Genomic DNA, 13,296 nt, shown 5'->3' on the forward strand with positions numbered 1-13,296 from the left:
AATACTAAAATTTAAAATTTAGCTTATCTCGTACCGAAAATTTGCATTCCGAATTCTGAAAGTCCGATATCTGTTTTTTCGATTTTTTTTCCGAACGACATTGGAAAACATATTAGATTTCAATTTTCGATCCAATTTTAAATTTAATGATTTTCCGAAAAATTCGACTTTTTTTTTTCTTTCGAAGATTATACTAATAATATCAAATATAATAATGTATTAAGAATTTTCACATCCCGCCAATTCTAAAAATAATTCAATTTTGGATCACTTCACTCCAATTTCTAATTTTGGATCACTTCACTCCAATTTCTATTTGTTTAAACGGAAGTGGAATTTAAAAACAAGAAAATTTCAAAAGCGCCGGTTTGAAATGCGATTCAGTGAATGAAAGTTGAGGCTGATGACGTCGGCAGAAACATTTCTCTCTCTCTCTCTCTCTCTCTCCTCTCCCTTTCTCTCTCTAAAAAATGAGGAAGAAGCGAGTGGTGATAGTGGGAGGCACAGGCTACTTGGGGCAGCACCTTCTGCAATCTTTCGCCGACGATCCAGTTGCAAATTCCACCCTCTCACTCGCATTCACGCATCACTCCGTTCCTCCACCTCACGCGCTTCTCAATGCCGTTCCTCACGCTCTCCCTTTCCACGTCGATCTACGCACCGGCGACGGCCTCAGTGCCATCTCCGACGCTTTCGGACAGGTTTCAATTTCCCCATTTCAGCAACTAATACTTAATTTTTTTTAGTGACTGAGCTTATTTCTTCAATTTATGCAATTGATTTTGTATTTTGTATGCAAATGCAATTGGTGGTGTTTTCATTCAAGATTCGTATAATTTTTAGGTGATTCCTAATCTGAATATGGTAGAAATTTGCGGGAAATTAGAAACATGTTTCGATACCAAATTTTCGAAGATTTTGTTATTCACATGATTAGATTAATCAATTGCAAATATAGTTCATGGAAGATTTCGGGCTTTATTCGTAAATTGTAATAGCTGTATCTGATTTTTAGCCCGACGTGGTGATAAATTGCGCTGCGCTTTCCGTCCCACGCGTGTGCGAATCGGATCCGGAAGCAGCCATGTCTGTAAATGTTCCTACGTCTCTCGTGAAGTGGCTATCTAGCTTCGGAGATGCTACTCTTCTGATTCATTTGTCAACCGATCAAGGTTCGTTTAGGAATTTATACTCTACTTAGTCGTACGTTCACCTTCATTTTCTCGTCTTGTTGTTTTACGTTTTTGAGATCTTTCAGTCGGTATAGACACCGCAAAAAAAAATGGTGGTTTGTTTTCTTATACGAGTCTATTTATTGGCTTCGCTGTAGTCGAAAGAAATAAGATTTTTTCTTTGATTCGCAGTCTTGAAAATGATTTGGATATTTCTGTAGTTTATGAAGGGACAAAGTCCTTCTACAAAGAAGAAGATGAGGCTGTTCCCGTGAATGTTTACGGGAAATCCAAAGTTGAAGCGGAGCGTTTCGTATCGAATAACTGCCAAAACTTTGCGATTTTGAGAAGCAGTATAATATACGGACCACAAACTATCTCCCCTGTTCCTAAATCACTTCCGATCCAGGTATATATACGTGCTACTTTCTCGTACTTTAGTAACTTAATAACTGCTTTGAAGTAAATTGAATCTCCATGAAAGAGCAACTGCCGTAATTGAAGCTCCATTTACTCAGCCTCTCAGATTGAATAATCTAGAATAATCTATTTCAGTTATTTTTCATCCTCATCTGCATTGTTTCTTGGGATTCTAGAATAATCTAGAAGTTTCTGGTGCAGTGGATGGATGGTGCCCTTGCTAAGGGAGAGACGATGAATTTCTTTAACGATGAGTTTCGTTGCCCTGTATTTGTAAAGGATCTTGTTTCTATCATACAGTTCCTCACTAATCAATGGATCTCGGGTTGGCCTTATTTCTTGCTGCAAAATTTTAGTTAGTTTTTATTTTCTTACAATTTTTATTTTCGTATTGAGATGATGCATTTGCAGAGGGTAAGCAAGTCCAGTTGCTTCTAAATGTCGGCGGACCAGATAGGGTTTCGCGGGTTCAAATGGCTGAGGCTGTTGCACTTGTTAGAGGTTATAGTACCTCGTTGATTAAACCGGTGCCTTCGTCATCGGTATTTTTCTAGAAAGACTTCTGCCTATATATAAATATATATACTACTCAAATAAATCCCTTCCAACAGTATCCATATCTTTTTTTCCGAGTTTTTAGGTCGATCGTGGTGTGAAATCCCCTTCTGATATTTCCATGGACATCGGTAAGCTGATTCAGGCGACAGGAATTTCTCCAACTCCTTACACAGAAGGTGTCAAACTGACGCTGGTGGCCGAAGGTAGTTCGTAGTTTTGGAGGTTCTTATAAAAAAAGGTACGATTTTCTTCGTTAGGTAGTTGTTTATGATGTAGTTGTCTCGTATAAGATGAGAAACATCCAATTTGAAGGAAACTTCTTCCTTTCCCAACGTTGCCGAATTTGTGAAATTTTCAAATGATTTCATATAAAATCTCATAAATTTATGACTTTAATTTAACCTAAACCTCCTCTTAGATAGCGAATGATACAATTTGGAAGTTATACATATGTAACTTCCAAAATGTATCATCATTAGTTCTTGAGATAATGAGAAGAGTCATAAATATGACTATAACTAAACCTCTCTTTCTTGGATGGTTCCGTGTATACTGTTACAAAATTCATTAGATTTCTGGATGAAATTTGATGAAGCCATCAAAAAAACAATAAAAAAATGTTAAGCTATTTTACAATTTTCACCCTTTCGATTAAAGTTGTCCATTTTGACAATATTGATGATTGTTTTTTTTCTTTTAACATGAACAAACGATAATTATATTAAAAACTTAAAACCATAGTGCAGTTACAAGGATTAGATGTTCTACGAGAGTACACTGAGAAAAGGTCCTGATACATATGATAATCTAAAAAACTGGGGCAACTATCGTACAACAAAATTTCATCCGTAGCTAAGGATGACCCCAATTTAGCTAATACATCCGCTACACTGTTAAGTTCCCGATAGCAAAAGTTAACCACCACTTCTGAGAATTCAGACATTATTCCACGAAAGTTCTTCAGAAGAGCTGTTGGGAGGAGCTTCCTTCTTTGACAAGAGAGAAGAAAAGATGAGTCGGTGCCAATAACAAGTCGATTTATATCAATATCTTTTGCTTTTTTTTAAACCCAAAGTATAGAGCCCACATTTCTGCTGAATAATTAGTAGTATGCCCAATATTCTTTGCAAATGCCAGTATAAATGCTCCTGTATTATCTCTGATAATACCGCCTATGCCAGCTTTTCCGGGGTTCATGAGGGCTGAGCCGTCGATATTTAGTTTATACCAATTGGTTGGTGGAAGCTGCCATCGAAGACTAATTGTAATTTTGTTAGGTTTAGGTGGTATATTGGGATGAAACTGTTCTTCACGAGAGCATTTGATAATTTTGATGATTGTTGTTTGTTTGTCAGATGTGTCAAACTAATAAAATAAATTTATAAGAGAGTATATTGTTACAATTGAATTGTTATCAGTAATAAAAATCTGAGAATTAGAATGATTAATCACTTTGAATTTCTTTCAACTTTACCGAATTCTCGTTTAAAAAAAAATCATACTAACAAATTTACTAACAATTTAAATATAAATGGGTTCACTCTGACAAAAGTTGTGTGCATATGAATTAAATGGTCAAAGTATTATTTCAGAATTTAAATCCTTCGGATCTCCTCCTTTGACTTGCCGTTTGTTAGCAATTAGGGCACACAAACAAAAATAATTCATTCCGTTTGTTAGAAATTACTGACACAGACAAAAATAATTCATTCGGAGTTTGTTGATCAATGAAACTGCCAAAATAGTAGAGTTTAGAATTTGCTTGTGGAAGCTGTGCCAACCGAATTGCTGCGTTTCAGTTTCCGAATATGGTCTCACTGCCAGATTGTAGAAGATTTCATCCATTATTTGTATTGGAATGTCTGAACTAATAATCTATCCAGAGTTAATCCACCCTGAATTGCTATATCTTTTACCAATCTTTTCTTTCATTTTATAATATCACTGTCGGGTTTCAATAAAAATCATAGTCTAGTAACAAATTTACTGATGATTTAATTAGAAATGGGTTGACTTGTTCAATTCGGATGAAATTTGGTGTATATAAATTAATGGTGAAAGTTGTGTGCATATGAATTACAAAGATGAAGTGAGGGATTTTTTCACTGACTCATTAATGAAAGATCGAGATCGATCTTAATACCATGGTGTGCAATCAATCTTTGTATATTTCATATTTCAGAAAATACTCAAAAATGTTCTACGAACACAGTGAAAAGATCCTACAATAATACTACTAAATAAATCCTATAATCTCATATACAATCATAGGAGAGAAAAAAACTCGAAATCCCCTAGAGACGGGTTATGAATTGGGGGAGCTAATAAAACTCGGCCCCAGAAACAAATCAACAATGGCACATAATCTTGAAATCTCTCACAAATCAGACATGTAAATTAAGGTTCAAGAACTGATTAAAAAAAAGAAGTAACTTCTCACAAGTTGTAATTAACAAGCTTAATCACAAACATTAATAATCAACAGAAGATTGTTTCCATCCTCCCAAGTTCTCCTCCTCTGCAAATTCCCCTTCTCTGCTTTCCTGCAATCAAAACCACTTCATTAGTACGAGGCACCAATGTACAAACACAACACATCACAAAGTACAAGCATAACAAGCATATAACTGACAAAAAAGGGAAAATTACAGTTTATACTCTTCAAGTTTGCTCCCATTTCACATTTGGTCTCCATGTTCACAAAAAACACATTTGGTCCCTCATGTTACAATAATTTAACACTTTTGGTCATTTCTGTCAATTTACCGTTAATTCGTCAGTTAAGGAAGTGATGGGCAAAAGCTTCATTCCGTTAGTACTAAAGGAAAATTGACGGAAATGACTTAAAGTGTTGAATTTTTAAAATATGAGGGACTAAATGTGTTTTTTATGAACATTGAGGACCAAATGTGAAATCAGTGCAAATTTGAGAGATGAAAACTGTAATTTTGCCCACAAAAATACTACGAGAATATAATTATGGTATTTTGTTTTATAACCTGATGAGTGAATTTGAGGCCAACTTTAATCTCTCCACAGTATTTCTCATCCTTGACCACATTGTACGACATCGGTGGAACTCTCTCTTCATAAAACGCCGGTTCTAGCGGAATCCTACAATATTCCAACAAAATTCAACGAAAATTAATCAATCATGTGAACAAGAATTTAGTCGAAGCAAACCATATATACAGTGGCAAAGCCATAATTTTATGTTAAGGAAATTAATCGAATATTCGTGTAAACAAGAAAATTTATATTCTTACGTTGCTTCTCCAAGAAAGTCGTCCGATGTAAAAGTGTCCTTATCCATAATCTTGATCTTCAACTCGGTAACACCGCCAGAGATGGTGAACAAGAAAGTCTCGTTCCAATCAGGCGAAGTTCCTTCGCCTGTTATATATATAATAAAATGATCATTTGTCAATCAAAAAACAAAAAAGAAAGAAAGAAAGAAAGAAAGAAAAGGCACCTGATGCAATACTGCTTTTCTTCTCTTGAGTTCTGCAAGTGAGAATCGCATACGGCTCGATTCCAGCTGCCAATCCAAAGTCAAAGAGTTTCGGTTGATAATTAAATTGGATACTAAAATTGATTTCTCTGTGATTGGAAAGACAAACAAAATGCTAATGTTTTTTTCTTCTTTTTTGTTTTATATATTTTAATCTCGAGGGATGATCCTTTTGTCGAAACGGGAAGATCACAAGCATCTGAATCATTAGAATTCCATCGGTTTATCGTAAATTTTATAGAAAAATAAAATAATTTGAAGTCAACTATATATGTTCCGATCCTGTCGAATAAAACCACATATCTTGAATTCCCAACAAACTGAAAATAAGAAAGATCATGAAAACACACACACACACACACGAAATGAGAAAAAAAGTTGATGTGATGGAAGAGAAATTAAACGGTACATACATAAGAAATCTGTGTTATCAAGTCTTTTCGCGCTAACAAGAAGAACTTCAAGCGTTCCCTGTGCCATCCTCGAATTCGAGTTAGAGAGAGAGAGATTTACACACACAGAGAGAGAGAGAGAGAGAGAGAGAGAGAGAGAGAGAGAGAGAGAGAGAGAGAGAGAGAGAGAGAGAGAGAGAGATGGTGATCTTTGTGTGATGAAAGATTGAAACATATACAATGAGGAAGGTGTTAAAGAGCTGGTTTAAGGTTGTCAGGACCCATACAATCTCATTCTTTAATGTTATAGACAAGATTCTGAATTTCTGATTGGTTTGACTTCATACTTTGAAACATTTTAAATACTTGGTGATTTTGATGTTTTATTTTCAATTTACTTTAATTTGTAACGTCTGACTATTAAATGTGGGTAGATTCGAGTCAAGGAAATTGAATCGTGTTGATCATCGTATTTTATTTTCTTAAAATTATATTAAATACGTGTGAAGCACAAATTGATAAATTTATTTTATTTTATTTTGTACATATTAGGCTGGACTTAATCATGTTATTTTGATTCATGTAAGCAAGTTGAATTATCATTAGTTTAGTCTAAACAAACCAGCTAAACCTAATAATACCCAACGCACCTACAATTTCTTAATCTATTGAGCCACGAGTCCAACTTTGAAGATTATTACAATCACCTGCAGATAAGGTTTGTGTCTCAATTAATTAACTTCAGCTCAATCAACTGAGGTATATATAAATATTTTAAATCATTTATTGAGTTAAGTTCAATATTCGAACGTATTTTCTCTACGACTTTTGTAATCTACACTCAAGCTCATGAGCCACTGGTTAACTTAGTTTTCCCGTTCATCCTAATTCAACTAGATCATATGATCTAATTCTAATATCATCGGTAACATAAATAAATATTATTTATAGATGTGATTTTGCAAATGTTGGAATTTTGAAATAAATATAAAAAATAAAATTGAATTAAAAAAACTTATAAAATAGAACATTTATTACATGCCGGCCCTGTCCTATTTGTCATAATCGTACTAGTCCCCCTCGACTGAACCAACCAACCACAGCAAAGGAAGAATCACAGAAAAGAAAAAAAAGCTCTTCTAATTGATCGCAGAAAACCATGGCCGCCACCAAAGAAACTCCGGCCGCCGCCGCCGCCGCCGCCGCCGCAGTGGCGGAAGATATTCCTCCAGAAATCCGCGAAGAAATCGGCCAATTTCTGAATCGTGTGGGTGTCAATCAGAAGATCAAACCAGAGCATAACGTGAAGGATTCCTTCTCGAATCTTGTGGGTGGAGTTCTTAAAGTGATCTCCATTCAAAGGGGCCAAATTTCTTGCCATCTTAATGTTAAACCTCCAATTCTGGTAAGGACAAAAAACCCCCTTTTATTTGGTGTTTGGAAGAAGCAATGTTTATTTAAGTTTTTCACTTTTGGGTAAATTAGGGCTTCTCTATGAGTTTTTCACTTTCGTAATGTAAAATTACGAAAATACCCCTCACGTTTGGTAATTATAACCGCCTCACTCAACTATGAATTTTTTTCTACGTCAATTACTGCAGTGTCAAATTTAGTGGAATCTTCTAAATTAAGTGGAATATTATCTACGTATCTTACCCCATTCGAGCTCCACATTTTGAAGCAAGATGATCGATGTATCTCTTGACTTGTAAACATCTGATTGTGGTGCATAAGCAAATACAACTAGAGAACATTCCATAGAATCTAGAAGATTTTGTTGAATTTGATACTACGAGGGTGGACGTGTAAGAAGATTCATAGTTGAGGGCGATGGTTGTAATTACCCAAACAAAAGGGATATTTTTCGTAATTTAAAAACTCACCTGACGGGGTGACCGTAATTTACCCTATAATATTTTGATGTTCTATTAATATATCTTTTGTTGTAGTTATTGAGGTAATTTAGAGTATATACTATATTGCCATTTAAAACATATTCCGAAGAAAGTAGTTGTATCACAATTGAGGTAATTTAGAGTATATACTATGTTGTATGTGTGGATTTCTTTGCGATTCTCGTAAAGATTGTTCTAGAAGAATCGAAGAAAGAAAGAAAAAAAATCATGGCTTAACTCATTTTATGCGATTTTTTTTCTGCTCCTAAACCACAGCCTGTCTCGTTGATAATGATTCAGTTCGTTAAATTAGGTAGCTCGTTTTATCCAATTTCTATCCTCGTTTTTTTACTTCCTTACTAATTTCAATTTGAAAAAAAAAAGAAAAACAGAAGCATCAAGTACGGATTATTTTCAATATATTTAGCCATATTTCAACTTAGTTGATGGTGAATTTCATTTTATTTAATTATTTTATAAAAATCAGAACGGTTACGGCGGAATGCATGGAGGTGCAGTCGGAGCTGTAGCTGAGAGAGTTGCAATCGCGTGTGCTAGAACAGTTGTCGGAAAAGACAAAGATCTCTTCCTTGGAGAACTCAGCCTCTCTTATCTCTCTGCTGCTCCACATAAGGTTTCCTTTTTTTTTTTTTTTTTTCTACATTTATCGTTAAAGATGTTCTTTTGCAGCATAATCGTGATTTAGATTCATCGCTAAAATGTGAAATTCAATTCAGTAAATCCAATGCAATAATGTTTTCGTTTTGGACAGTCGTTTTAAGGTTAAACTGTGACATAGTAATGAATGGCAAATCTTGTCTGAATATTTTCGTTTTCTGACTTTTTTTTTAAGCTGTATTTTTACAGGCAGAAGTAATTGTTGATGGATCTGTGGTAAGGAGTGGGAGAAATTTGACAGTAGTTGCAGTAAATTTCCGACTTAAGAAATCGGGACAGCTGGCGTTCTTGACTCGCGCCACGTTCTACAACATGCCTGTTTCGAGTTTGTGAGAAATATATCTCAAGATAATGAATAGTTTCTATATATATATTTGGATATTCTTGAAAAAAAAATATGGAGCTGAATTATATGTTGCAACATTCATCTTTTTTCGTTTCTTTCTTCTATGCGACGATCATTACAAATCGAAAATATCTCGAAATTAACGAAAGAATTAATCTTAGGCAAAAACAAAAATCATTTTAATCTGCTCGTAGCTATATTTCAACAGTCGGATTCTTCCAGTACAGATTCTCCGAGGAACTATCACGTCGGGGTCGAAGTCAATAACCTGCGTAAAAAAAAAAGAAAAGAAAAAAAAGGATGTAATCTATAGAAAAAAAAAGAGGAAAAATCGAAGACTTTGAGAAAGAGAAGATTTAAGCAGTGCATACTTTTGAAAAGTGCTTGTTAAAAATATGGCGACAAATTTCACGGAAATATTGCATTAACGAAAGCTTCGGCATCGAATGGTTGGAGATCTTCGACACCTTCTCCAACACCGACAAATTTCACGGGAATCCCCAGCTCATCAACTACACTTACCTGTTAGTAAAAAAAATGTCCGAATTGGAGATTTTACGAGATTATTGAGTTTGAAAAAATCACTAAAATAAATGAGTTAACGAAGATACGAAAAATTGAAATTTGTGAAGATATATACCACACAGCCACCTCTGGCGGTGCCATCGAGTTTCGTCAAAATCAAACCAGTCACTCCAACGACCTGCCATTAAACATTAACTATTAAGAATCCTTAGTCTCGATAGAAAAAAAAAATACGGGGTATGAAAAGTTTTTTCGAAGTATAAATAACGAGCGGTACAGCAAGCAAGATTTATTACATCATTAAATTCCCTTGCTTGTGGAAGCATGTTTAGACCCGTTGTTCCATCCAGTACTTGCAAGATTTCCTGCCGAAATTGTCGAACCAATATCATTATACATATATATATATATATATATATATATATATATATATATACGTACATACATACATATAGAAAAAGGAGAGAGAGAGAGCTAACGTTGGGTGCACGAGGAACAACTTTCCCGATAGCTTTCTTGCATGCGACCAATTCTTCCATAAGGCTGTAATTAGTGTGCAAACCTGTTAATAACGAAGAGGCAAGAACGAAAAAAAATATTAAGTGGCAAAAAGCATCAAATTATTATTATTTTTTTATTTTTAAAAAACGAGTAAATGATGAAACTTACGTCCAGATGTGTCGCATAAAACAACATCATAACCTTCTACTTTTCCTCTTTTCACAGCCTGTAAAAGAACTACTCATAAAAAAAACTTCAAAATCGCGTGTTATAGAATCAACATTTACATCATTCAAAATTTTCACGTTTTTGTATGGCCGATATTTTTTTTTTACCTGTAGCTGCTTTTTCATTTTCCTTTTCAGCTACAACAATCTCACAATTCGTTCTTTCTGCCCATATCTCTAATTGATCGCTTGCAGCTGCCCTAAATGTATCTCCTGCTGCCAATAATACCTAATATACAAATATGAAATTGGAAAGAAGAAACTTGTTCCAAAATCGGAAATTTTCGAACAGGATTCGCCGGAATTCGGAATTTTCAATTTTGGTGTCACCTAAAATATAGAATACACATAATAATATCGATATTATAAGTGTCATTTTCGAAGAAAAAAAATCAAAATTTTTGGAAATTCAGATCGAACTGAAATTAAAAATTAATATTTTTTTGGAATAGTAGGAAATTGGAACTTTCGGAAATTAAGAATGAAAAATATTCTTCCAAAATCGGAAATATTCATATCAGAATCGGGAGAATTCGGAAATTCCACTTCCGATTTCCACCCCTACGCTTGTCAAACAACAACCGCAAAAACAAAATAAGCTATCCACCATGCGATTACCAAGAAAAATCGGAATATAACCTCACCTTGGTCCCTTCTTTCTTAAATCTATGCGCCAATTTTCCTGCCATTGTGAAAAAAAATTAAAAATTCCAGTAAATATCACATCACATATTAACTTTAGATACTTGATCACTAACTCCAACGCAGAAAAAAAATTAAAAAAAAATAAAAATAAAAAAGAAGAACGAGATTTTTTTTATTAAACGGGCATCATAAAGATGTACTTACCGAGGGAAGTAGTCTTACCACCCCCATTGACACCTACGATCATAATAACAGCTGGTTTCCTAGTGAAAAAAATAATTATTTTAGCAACTTAATATAATATTCAAAATACATAACAATTTATTTCGAATTAATTATAACCTGAATCCCAACTGCAACTCCGTTTTAAGTCCCTTAGCCGTTAACAAATTCAATATGCTCCTCTTTAAAGCATCCTAAAAACACCACCACAGGCTATAATTCAACTCAATTTCGATGTCGAATAACGAACATTGCATAATCAACAAAAAAAAAATGATACAGCGTATAGAATATAGTTCGAACAATTACTTTGATTTCACTCCCGGATTTGAGCTTGCCAGAGTATATATCTTCTCTCAATATATCCACGATTTTGATAGTAATCCTCGGCCCGAAATCGGCAACGAGTAATGCCTGGCATTACAAAAGAGAGAGAATATATCAATGATTCATATATTTATTTAATGTAAAACAAATCAGTCCATGAATAATAAATACAGTTAACCCTTTATAAATTAATACAGTCGGGACTTGGAAAATTCTATTAATTTAGCGAATTATTAAATTATCGAGTTAATAATTTAACATGTTCCGAGAGAAACGAGGTTATTAATTTATCGAGGTTCTACTATATAACAATTTGAATAAATAAAATCATATATATTTGGCAACCTAATTTTGAATAAAGAAAAACACAAAATAAATTAATCAAATTATTTAAAAAAAATGTGGAACCTCTTCGAGTTCATCCAAAACCCTATCGGTATCGGAGAGATTCCAGTAAAGGAGGAGCTCATCGATAACGGCTAAATTGTCACGTGTTTTTGAAAATCCGGAGAAGATTTTCTCCACATCGCTCTTGGCTTTTTCTTTGATTAATCGGCCGAGTTTGGTGAAGAAACCGGGTTCACCTGCGGAGCACTTGAACCGGGAAATTCTGGTGGGTGAAGCATAGTGCCGGTCTAGGGGGAAGTGGAGGAGTGTGGTGGCGGAATTCGCCGGCGGCGGCGGTGGTTTGGAGGGGAGATGGAGGAGGCGAGAAGGCAGTGGAGAAGACATTTTTGCTTTCTGGTAGTATACTGTGAGTGAGCTGTAATGGATATAATAAGACCAATTTTTTAAATAAATAAATTGACTCAATTTGAATTTGTAATAGAAAAGGGATTATATGGTTTGCAATGTGATTGGAAGACAACAAGCACCAGTGGTCTAGTGGTAGAATAGTACCCTGCCACGGTACAGACCCGGGTTCGATTCCCGGCTGGTGCATTGGCTGTGATGATATGCGCGCCACCGCATACGGTTGGGTCCGTTGCTTTCACTATCTTCAGATGGAAAATTCGGCGCTGCTGAGCCAACTTTTTTTTTTTTTTTTTTTTTATATGGAATATTATCACTTTTGTACCCGTTTTATCCCATTCGGAATCTACATTTGAAGCAAGATGATCATAATTTGTGTTTTTTGACTTGTAAATATCAGATTGTGGTGCATCAGAACCTTACACAAAACGAGTACAAACTAGAGCACATTCCACGAAAACTAGATGATTATGTTGAATTTGACACCACAATGGTGGAGGTGTAAGAAAAAATCATAGTTCAGGGGTAAATGTAATTATCCAAACAAGAGAGACTTTTTTCGTAAATTGACCATATCTCAGGGGATGGTTGTAATGTACCCTTTTTATTAATTACTAGTCCTTCACCCGTGCGTTGCACGGGGTATTCATCGTAAAAATAAATATTTGATTTTAAAAAAAACTTATCGAAATAGTAAGATCAATTATATGCAATATAAAGTAGTAGAAAAATAAAATAAAATAAAAAATATATTTTGTATTGTGTAAGTAATGAATACCAGTACCATTACCATCATCAATACCAATACCATTTGCATTAACATAACCATGACCATTACCCATCACCAATACCAATACTATTACCATTGCCATTATCATTATCAATACCTATAGCAATACCAATTATTATCATTATCATTACCATTACTAATGCTAATACTAGTGCTAATACTAATGCTAATAATAGGATGAGATTATATACACATGATTGATTATTGATTATTGCACTATTCACCACTATTTAATAGGAAAAAAAATCACATTTGGTATGAAGGATTATTAATACTAAATAAATTAAATTGATGTTTGGTTATAATGATTATGATTGATTATTCTTGAATTTAC

The 13,296-nt window shown here is 34.4% G+C and overlaps 4 protein-coding genes and 1 non-coding gene across 6 annotated transcripts; 3 read left to right on the plus strand and 2 right to left on the minus strand.

Annotated features, from left to right (window-relative positions):
* Positions 1–210: 210 nt before the first annotated feature.
* LOC105962607 (NAD(P)-binding Rossmann-fold superfamily protein) lies at positions 211–3,558 on the plus strand. 2 transcript variants are annotated; one of them, XM_088812860.1, is made up of 7 exons: positions 239–701; positions 1,016–1,172; positions 1,394–1,581; positions 1,794–1,917; positions 2,004–2,134; positions 2,233–2,388; positions 3,332–3,558. In XM_088812860.1, exons 1-6 carry the CDS (start codon positions 471–473, stop codon positions 2,362–2,364), a joined length of 963 nt encoding a protein of 320 aa, XP_088668986.1. In that variant the 5' UTR covers positions 239–470; the 3' UTR covers positions 2,365–2,388; positions 3,332–3,558. The 2 variants fall into 2 exon arrangements, with proteins under 2 accessions (XP_012842379.2, XP_088668986.1); XM_012986925.2 differs by lacking the exon at positions 3,332–3,558 and having other exon boundaries at positions 211–701; positions 2,233–2,546.
* An 829-nt stretch (positions 3,559–4,387) lies between these two features.
* LOC105962596 (elicitor-responsive protein 3) lies at positions 4,388–6,385 on the minus strand. Its single transcript, XM_088812862.1, has 5 exons — positions 6,075–6,385; positions 5,623–5,688; positions 5,417–5,543; positions 5,150–5,264; positions 4,388–4,693 (listed from the first exon to the last, which is right to left on the minus strand). Exons 1-5 carry the CDS (start codon positions 6,286–6,288, stop codon positions 4,622–4,624), a joined length of 594 nt encoding a protein of 197 aa, XP_088668988.1. The 5' UTR covers positions 6,289–6,385; the 3' UTR covers positions 4,388–4,621.
* Positions 6,386–7,026: 641 nt separating this feature from the next.
* LOC105960518 (Thioesterase superfamily protein) lies at positions 7,027–9,051 on the plus strand. The gene is made up of 3 exons (XM_088812861.1): positions 7,027–7,458; positions 8,436–8,582; positions 8,816–9,051. The coding sequence occupies exons 1-3, from the start codon at positions 7,213–7,215 to the stop codon at positions 8,957–8,959; spliced, it is 537 nt and encodes a 178-aa protein (XP_088668987.1). The 5' UTR covers positions 7,027–7,212; the 3' UTR covers positions 8,960–9,051.
* CPFTSY (signal recognition particle receptor protein, chloroplast (FTSY)) lies at positions 9,011–12,224 on the minus strand. Its single transcript, XM_088812859.1, has 12 exons — positions 11,828–12,224; positions 11,402–11,506; positions 11,213–11,286; positions 11,075–11,133; positions 10,870–10,907; positions 10,334–10,454; positions 10,167–10,235; positions 9,977–10,059; positions 9,794–9,862; positions 9,613–9,675; positions 9,344–9,494; positions 9,011–9,240 (listed from the first exon to the last, which is right to left on the minus strand). The coding sequence occupies exons 1-11, from the start codon at positions 12,149–12,151 to the stop codon at positions 9,381–9,383; spliced, it is 1,119 nt and encodes a 372-aa protein (XP_088668985.1). The 5' UTR covers positions 12,152–12,224; the 3' UTR covers positions 9,011–9,240; positions 9,344–9,380.
* A 66-nt stretch (positions 12,225–12,290) lies between these two features.
* TRNAG-GCC (transfer RNA glycine (anticodon GCC)) lies at positions 12,291–12,361 on the plus strand. Its single transcript has one exon. It is a non-coding gene; the product is annotated as a tRNA-Gly (tRNA).
* Positions 12,362–13,296: the final 935 nt, after the last annotated feature.

The sequence above is a fragment of the Erythranthe guttata genome, chromosome 14 (genome assembly GCF_056151865.1).
Source record: "Erythranthe guttata isolate IM_541 chromosome 14, IM_541, whole genome shotgun sequence".
Lineage (NCBI taxonomy): Eukaryota > Viridiplantae > Streptophyta > Magnoliopsida > Lamiales > Phrymaceae > Erythranthe > Erythranthe guttata.